The following is an 8,386-nucleotide window of genomic DNA, read 5'->3' as shown; positions in this document are numbered from 1 at the left end:
GAACCGGGGCCCTCTGGCATCCCAAGCCAGTTCTTAACCAATGCGCCACTCGGCCGGCCCCTGTTTTTGTTTTTTAATTGGGGAACAGTGTGTTTCTCCAGGACCCATCAGCTCCAAGTCAAGTAGTAGCTTCAATCTAGTTGTGAAGGGAGCACCTCAGTGGCCCATGTGGGAATCGAACTGGCAACCTTGGTGTTATGAGCACCGCGCTAACAGGCTGTCCCTAAAATCTTTTTTTTTTTTTCCCAACAGCACTGTGCAGTTTTATTAACCATTCAAATACAGTAGCATCTGGTAAGATTGGGACAGAATTGGGATTTAAAAGTGAACAGATATTCAGCACCTAACAATTTGAAAGAAGCCACTACATACTCTTTTCACAAACATGCTTTCACAGAGCCAATACAGTACTAGCCATTGACCCAGTACACCAAGTGTACTGAAGTAGAAAAGATGCAACAAGAAAAAATAGCTACATTAGAAAGACTTCAACACTTTAGAAAAAGAGTAAAACACTTTTAGTTTCTCCTCTTAAACCCCTAAAACATCATACAGTCTGGATCTACCTATAATCCTACATCAGCTTCTAGAATATCTGTCAGGAGGGTAAAAATAAAACACTGGCCAGTACAGTCTTTGGATATTTAGGAAGGGGATGGGGAGAAAATCAGTTCTCAGAACAAATTAGTCAGCTTCAGTCTCATCAGCAGGATCTTTGGATTCTTTGTTCTTCCGCACTTCTTCAATGTGCTTGTCCTTCTCTCACAAACGCTCCAGTTTGGCAGCCATTTGTGCCTCCCGATTCTCTTTGTTGGCTTCCATTTTGTGGGTCAGTTTCTCCTCTGCCATTTTACTGAAATTGTTGTTCTCTTCGATAGCTTTCTGAAGCACTTCTTTCTCGTGCTCTTGTTTCTCAGCAAGCTGTTTCAAGACCTCAGCTTCATGGGACTTGCGTCTTTCTTCTGCAGCTTCTAATTTCTCCTGAATTTCCTCCAGGGGAAAAATCCTTCTTCTTTGGAGGGGAAAGGGGGGAATTCTGGGACAGATTCTTTTGAACGAGGGCTGAGAATCAGCTCAAAAGCCTGGCCTGAGGCACGCTTCTCCAGCTCTTTCACCTGGATATCAGAAGAAGCCATGGTGAACAGAAGACAAGAGACTGGCTGTGTATTCTACACAATCCGCTGGCAAAGAAAACCCTCTAGGTTTTAGGTTATATTTGCTGCCTTATGTCATGAAAAATCCTACATCCTGCCTTGATTTTTTTGAGGTCCTGATTCTTGTGGAACCCAGGCTAGTATCAAAAATGTAGGATTACAGATTCCTAACAGCTGTAAATTAGAATCCAGCCCAGGCAAACCATCAGACGCAGCGCCGAGCCCAGGGTGGGCGTGGCCCTGCGTCCCTAAAATCTTGCTTTTAAATGCTGTTAGCTCTGGGCCCTTGCTTGGCTCTGGGCTTCTCGATTCAGGATGATCAAGGGTTTATATTTCAGCACCTTTCAGGGAACAGGAAGATTTCAACCCTGGTCTACTAGATTATTGTAGCCCATCCCACTGGCTGTACAATGGCAAGAATTTCAAGCCCTATTTAAGGCGGGTGACAGAGTTTTTTCTGGATGTAGCAAGGTAGTATAATTCCGCAGCCCGCAATTCACCATGTTATAGTGGCTTCTCTGGCCTGTTACCCACAAGGCTAGTACACCTTGTCAGCGACCCTTTGGTGTGAGCTGGACCTCTTTGCAAGTTCCACCAATGAGGGCCAAAGAAGAGCAATAGGTGGAGAGATACTTGGCGCCCAGAAATTTCCTGTCTCCTTATTCTTCTGTTATGTCCCTAGGGGAAGGAACAATGAACTGGAAAATCTGGTACCCTCACGACCTAGTATATAGGTGCCATTCAGAAGTGTTAGCTAGATTTAATTGATCCCTGGACACAGTGTGTGCTCTGTGGTGAAAGTCAATCACACGCCCCTCTGCCATTTCTGCGATGCCACCCCCGGGCCGCACCGGGGCGCTGCGGCCCCGCCAAAGCTGGGCCGTTGTTGGATGCGAAGGGGCGTGCAGGCTTCTGGGGACCCTCAGGGCGGCGGCTGCGCGCGGGGCGGCTGCGGTGAGTGCGGCGGCCGATCCTGGGGCGGGTAGCTTTTTCGCGGCCGGCTCTCACCCTCCTGGCCTCTCGCCCCCGAGCTGAGGAGGACCGACTGTACCCTCCGAACAGGCCCGATGCGGCCCCGGCCTCCCCGACTCCCCGCCCAGGCCTGAGAGCCCGCGAGCCTGGGGCAAGCGCGCGCAGCACGGGCACAACGGCCCAGCAGCATGGGGCTCGCGTGCGGAGCAACACGCTCAGGCAGGGGCCTGGAACCCCTTTCGTGCCCCGCTGCTGCCGTGCCGGGGAGGAGCGTGGGCACGGTCCTTCCCCACCTCCGAGCCTGCGCCTCGCTTGTCTGAGGAGGGACCTGAACCACAATGTCTCTGAGTCCCTTGCAGCACTGCGGGGTTGGGGTGGCTCGGGGTCTGTGCTCTGATCTCTGCCCTGGCCGTCTGCCCCACAGGCTCTTCCACCTGTCACCCTGGCCCTTCTCTGCTTGGACGGCGTCTTCCTCTCCCCGACCGAGAATGATTTTGTGCACCGCGTCCAGGAGGAGCTGGACCGCTTCCTGGTGCAGAAGCAACTGTCAAAGTAAGCTGGAGGGAGCATGGTGGAGGGGCCTGCCCTGCTGCTAGGAAGGGCAGGATACTCCTGCTCCCCTCTGTCCCCTCCCGCAGTGGTGCATTCAGGGTAACTGGCCTGCCCCTGCCTCTGACCGAGGCCTTTAGGTTTCACAGTCTGCTCTCTGGCCTCTCCCAGCTGCATTTTCCCTGTGTAATTCTGAGCATCACCCCGAGGCTGAAGGTGCCCAGCACAGGAATGGGGATGGGAGCTGTAGCTCCCGGTAATAACCTCTATGTTCAGGTCCACTGTAGTCAGCCTAGGACTCAAGCGGGCAGAGCGAGCCTAGTGTTAATGCCACCTTTAAACTGGGAGTGGACCTGGTGGGGCTCAGGCCCCAGGGGCTGGACCTGGAGCCCCTGCTCAGCACTCCTTCCTGTCCCTTCCCAGGGTACTCCTTTTCCCCCCACTCTCCAGTCGCCTCCGGTACCTGATCCACAGGACTGCAGAGAATTTTGATCTTTTGAGCAGCTTCTCTGTGGGGGAGGGCTGGAAGAGGAGGACGGTCATCTGTCACCTGGGCATCAGGTGTGTATCCTACCACCTTGGAAGGCCCTCAGCGGTTCCTTGTGGGTGGGTGAGTGAGCTGGTCGGCCCTGGGAGGGGGAGCTTGTCAGGAAACCAGGGCCAGAAGCCCCCTATCCCCAACCTTAGTCACTTAAAGTCAGCGCTGTCCCTTCTTTCATCTATGGAGTTGAGGTACACTGTATGTGCCATTCATTTAGCAAATTCAACTATGCATGTTGGGCTGAAACAGAGGAAGAGCCAGAACAGTTTAAGCAGTTGAGGGTGTCTGCCCGACACCCAGCCCTGCTCAGTGAGCATGTGCTCCAGAGGCCATGGGATGAACGTGAGAAGCACGTCTGAGCCTTCACTCATCTCTGTTTCCATGTGCATCTCGCAGGATGTCATCATAATGACTATGATCCTAGTGTTTAAGATTTTTCTAATAACCTAGTTCCTAAACGTAAGTACTTACCCGATACATAGCCAAAGGTTCAGCTGTCTCTGACTCAGTTTAAACACTGGAGGGAGAGCTGGCTGCTTTGGGTTTGTTCAGAGAGGGCACTTAGCCTCCACTAGGATGCCTTCCTAAAGTATTTTCGAGGGTCATTTTGGCATTGCTTTTTACCTAATGCTGACTTGAGGGCCTCTTGCCTGAAAGGCAGATAAATCATTTTCCTTGGGGCCCAGACACTACTCTAACCACCATCTGCTCCTGCTCCAGGTTACCCAGTTCAGACGGACTCTCTGGCCCCTGTCGCCCTCCTGCCTCCCGCCCTGGCAAGTACCAAGGTCCTCAGCCCACTTCAAACCAGGGAGCGCCTGCTGGCCCCCGAAAGGCCCGGGCTGGCCGGTGGCATCGAGGGCGCAAGCCCGACCAGGCTTTGTATGTGCCCCGGGTCCTACGCAGACAAGAAGAAAGGGCTCCACCTGCGACCCCAGAGCTCAAGGTTGACTCTCCAGCTGGCAGGCTCCTGGAAGAGCCTGGAGATGTTGGTGCTGGGGACCCCAGCTCTGATCAGGAGCCCCCTGTGTTGATGACTCAGGCAACAGAGGACCTAAAGAGCCCGGGCCAGCGATGTGAGAAAAAGCAGCTGCTGAACCCAGTGGGCACTGAGCCCTCGGGGCCTAGGGACCGCTCAGGGGCGGGAGACAGCCTGGAGGTGGCCACACAGCTTGAGTGCAGTCTGCAGCTGGACTTGGAAGAGGGGAACGGGAGAGAGCTGGAGAAGGGCCTGGCCGCAGAGGAGGAAGAGGAAGAGGAGGGGCCTGGCGGCTGCTCCGAGGATGATTACAGTGAGCTGCTGCAGGAGGTGATGAGGCTCTTAACCCCCGAAAAGGGAGGGCGGAAGTGAGGTGGGTGCAGTCCTGGGTGGATGGGGACTAAGGGACGTGGTGTAGCGGGACGGGGCATGTGCTGGCTGAGCAGGGCTGGGTGTTGGGTGATAGGAGTCCCTTAGGAGCCATGGGGGGGGGGGNTAGATTTTCATTTCAGTCATTGTCATTTTTAAATTCTAAAATTTCCTTTTGGTTCTTTTTAATATCTTCTATGCCTTTGTTGAGACTATTTTTTCATTTATATCAAGTGTGTTCATAATTACTTATTGAAGCATTTCTATCATGGCTGCTCTAAAATCTTTGTCAAATAATTTAACATTTCTGTTATCTCAGTGTTTTCTGTTTGTAAGGGTGGGTGTTCTGGTTCTCCCGTAGGCCTCCATGGGCGCTTTTCTTGCTGAAAGGAGTAGAAATGCCTTGTTGCTGTTCCCAATATGACCTCCACTGACACCATGGGGTTGGGGTGGCCTCTTGTTATCTGGGTGGTAGAGAAAGTCCTATTGTCCACGAGGCCTCCTCTGACAACACTGTAGGGAGGGAGAAAGGGAGAGTGCTGGGTGGTGTAAGTCAGGTTCTCTAGTGGTCTCTACTCACACTGGAGGCAGGAGCTGCATCTCATTACTGCTTGCAGGGTATGAAAATCCCAGCTCCCTAGTTGGCCTTCTCTGACATCATTTTGGTGGGAAGGTTGTGGCACTTCAATACAACCTGGGGAATGTGACAATCTGGGTTCCTACTTGGTCTTTGCTGGTGTGAGGAGGGATGGTGTTTGGGTGAGATAGAGAAGTTATTGTCTCAAAGTGTTCTGTCTTGCTAGCTTGACCCTTTGGCTAGAGAGAAAAAAGGATTTTGTTGGGGGTGGGGTTACTTTTGGTTTGTGTTCCTTGGTGTTTCTGGGTCGCTGGCTTCATCAAGCTCTAAGTCTGGAAATTGGAGGCATAAAGGACACCCAGAAAACTTACCATTTTTGTTGTTCCTTGGAACCCAAGGTCCCTAGCTGGTCTCCCTTCTTCTCTTTGCCTTTTAGAGTCTTCTTATGTTCATTTTATATATAATATCCAGGGTGTTTAGTTGTATCTAGTGAAAGGAATAGGGAAAAGTATATTTACTTCATCTTCCAAGAAGCCCTGGATGACCCAGCAGGCTATGAAGCAAACTTTATGTGCTGTATTTAAACAACTCTTGTTAATCTTAAATATCGTGAATTCAGTTCTCTTTAATATTATAATATTGTTTACAAACTTCATCAAATACTCCTACATCTACCCATTTAAAAAGGTTAGTCTGAGATCCATTTCACTTTGATGTTGGAATTGCTACCCAATGTGTGAGATTCTCTAATATGCCAAAATTATGTAAACAGTACAAGGAACTTCAATAACAAACATAAACCGAATATTCTTAAACCTCACCTTAAACACGAAAAGAATAGTTTGTCACCTCAACCCAGTTTCTGGGTAGACAGTTCAATGCCTGTCTTACCATCTCAGGCAGGTTGGGGTGGCTTTGAGTGACGAGACGTGACACTGGGACAAATACTCCAGAGCTGCAGGTGCCCACAGTGATCCTGCCCATGGCAAGGAAAGGTGCACTGAGCTATGATTTAGGATCACTGTGGCAGCAGGGGATTCTAGGTCTGTCCCTTCAAATGGGACTGTTTGCAACCCCATGTCCCCTGCTTTTGCTCTTTTCATAGTCTTCAAATCATACCTCTCGCTTTAGGTAAAATTCTACAGCACACATATAGCATGCTTCTCTAACTGCTCAATTCATCTAATTTATTGAATTCCTGACTTCTCTGTCTGGCTACTGGCCACAGCATCAAGGCAATTCTAATGCCATTCTAAAGATGGAAAATCTTAATTTTGTTGTGTTTGGAAGTATGGGTGTGACAGTCAGGCTAAATCTGGATTTGAGTGAATTCCAATTCTGCCCTTAGTAGCTGGGGTGCCCTTGGCGATACCTCAGATTATTCCCCCGCGATAAGGGTAACAATCTTCATCTGATGGAGCTGCTGCGAAGCTTAAATATGTTCAGTTTATATAGTTACCTTCATTTTTACAAGCCTTTACTCTGCGCCACTGATTTGTTTTCAGCATCATTGGCCGTAGTCTCTGCTGCTTCTATGATGAACATGATTGCCTCTTTTACATCTTTCTGTGGCTCTGACAGTTCCTTTCATCTCAGTCTGGGTTTATCCATTGTGACATGGAAATCAGGCTTTCTTTGATTTCCTCGGGAATGTGAAGCAGTTATTAACTGAAGTTTTCTTCCTTTTTCCCGGGAGAATTTTCCAATACATTTTTATCTTCTTTTTCTTGCTGCGCTTTTTATTTTTTTTGCTGTAGAAACTCTGCATATCTTTTGTGCTGCTTTTTGTTCTGTTTACTCTCCCCTGAATAGAGACCATTTTATCCTCACCTGCTATATGTCCCCAAATAGTGTGGGTAGATGCGCTTTGAAACCCCTTCCCCATTTATCTAGATATCCCATGGTGGAGGCCTGCATGCTGATATCACTTTGTGCGTCCAGCCTCTGAGTTACATGAAGAGGCTGTGGTGAAAACTGGGTTAATGGGTAGCCTTCTTCTTCTTCTTTTTTTTTTTTTTAATTGGGGAGTTAGGGGATGGGAACAGCGCTGGGGAATTGGGGGAAGGGGAACAGACAAGTTGCTGTCCTTTTGTTCTTCAGTCTAGTTGTGGAAGACGTTGCTTCACTGGCCCAAGTTGGCACCTTCATTGCGCTCTTCCCAGGCGAGGCAGGTCAGTTGCCAGCCTCTAGACGGCCACTCATGGCAGCTGCTGGCTGCTGACGCTGGCTGCCGGCTACACATGGTAGCTTATGGCAGCCCACTGCAGCAGGGGACTGTAGCCTACGCCGTCGTTGGCGACCCACGGTAGCCCAGCTCCAGGTTGAGCTGTTGTTCAGCATCTTAGCTGTAGAGGGCAGTGTCATTGGCCCTCATAGGTGGGATCTGAACCGGGGCCCTCTGGCATCCCAAGCCAGTTCTTAACCAATGCGCCACTCGGCCGGCCCCTGTTTTTGTTTTTTAATTGGGGAACAGTGTGTTTCTCCAGGACCCATCAGCTCCAAGTCAAGTAGTAGCTTCAATCTAGTTGTGAAGGGAGCACCTCAGTGGCCCATGTGGGAATCGAACTGGCAACCTTGGTGTTATGAGCACCGCGCTAACAGGCTGTCCCTAAAATCTTTTTTTTTTTTTCCCAACAGCACTGTGCAGTTTTATTAACCATTCAAATACAGTAGCATCTGGTAAGATTGGGACAGAATTGGGATTTAAAAGTGAACAGATATTCAGCACCTAACAATTTGAAAGAAGCCACTACATACTCTTTTCACAAACATGCTTTCACAGAGCCAATACAGTACTAGCCATTGACCCAGTACACCAAGTGTACTGAAGTAGAAAAGATGCAACAAGAAAAAATAGCTACATTAGAAAGACTTCAACACTTTAGAAAAAGAGTAAAACACTTTTAGTTTCTCCTCTTAAACCCCTAAAACATCATACAGTCTGGATCTACCTATAATCCTACATCAGCTTCTAGAATATCTGTCAGGAGGGTAAAAATAAAACACTGGCCAGTACAGTCTTTGGATATTTAGGAAGGGGATGGGGAGAAAATCAGTTCTCAGAACAAATTAGTCAGCTTCAGTCTCATCAGCAGGATCTTTGGATTCTTTGTTCTTCCGCACTTCTTCAATGTGCTTGTCCTTCTCTCACAAACGCTCCAGTTTGGCAGCCATTTGTGCCTCCCGATTCTCTTTGTTGGCTTCCATTTTGTGGGTCAGTTTCTCCTCTGCCATTTTACTGAAAT

General features: G+C 49.3%; 1 protein-coding gene and 1 pseudogene across 2 annotated transcripts in view; one reads left to right on the top strand and one right to left on the bottom strand.

The window, feature by feature from the left end:
- Window positions 1-639: 639 nt before the first annotated feature.
- LOC109372333 (stathmin pseudogene) lies at window positions 640-1,273 on the bottom strand (annotated as a pseudogene).
- Window positions 1,274-1,970: 697 nt separating this feature from the next.
- R3HCC1 (R3H domain and coiled-coil containing 1) overlaps window positions 1,971-8,386 on the top strand; it is a 15,385-nt gene continuing 8,969 nt past the window's right edge. The window contains exons 1-4 of one of the 2 annotated variants that reach the window (XM_019625422.1): window positions 1,971-2,108; window positions 2,551-2,678; window positions 3,099-3,236; window positions 3,937-4,525. In XM_019625422.1, coding sequence (XP_019480967.1) covers window positions 1,986-2,108; window positions 2,551-2,678; window positions 3,099-3,236; window positions 3,937-4,525 — 978 coding nt within the window. In that variant the 5' untranslated portion in view covers window positions 1,971-1,985. The remainder of the gene's footprint in view (window positions 2,109-2,550; window positions 2,679-3,098; window positions 3,237-3,936; window positions 4,526-8,386) is intronic. The other variant, XM_019625423.1, reaches the window with a different exon arrangement.

This window comes from Hipposideros armiger, unplaced genomic scaffold (assembly GCF_001890085.2).
Source record: "Hipposideros armiger isolate ML-2016 unplaced genomic scaffold, ASM189008v1 scaffold_625, whole genome shotgun sequence".
In the NCBI taxonomy this organism is placed as follows: Eukaryota; Metazoa; Chordata; class Mammalia; order Chiroptera; family Hipposideridae; genus Hipposideros; species Hipposideros armiger.
Note: the sequence above shows the minus strand (reverse complement) of the source record. Positions and strands in the feature narration are given on the sequence as shown.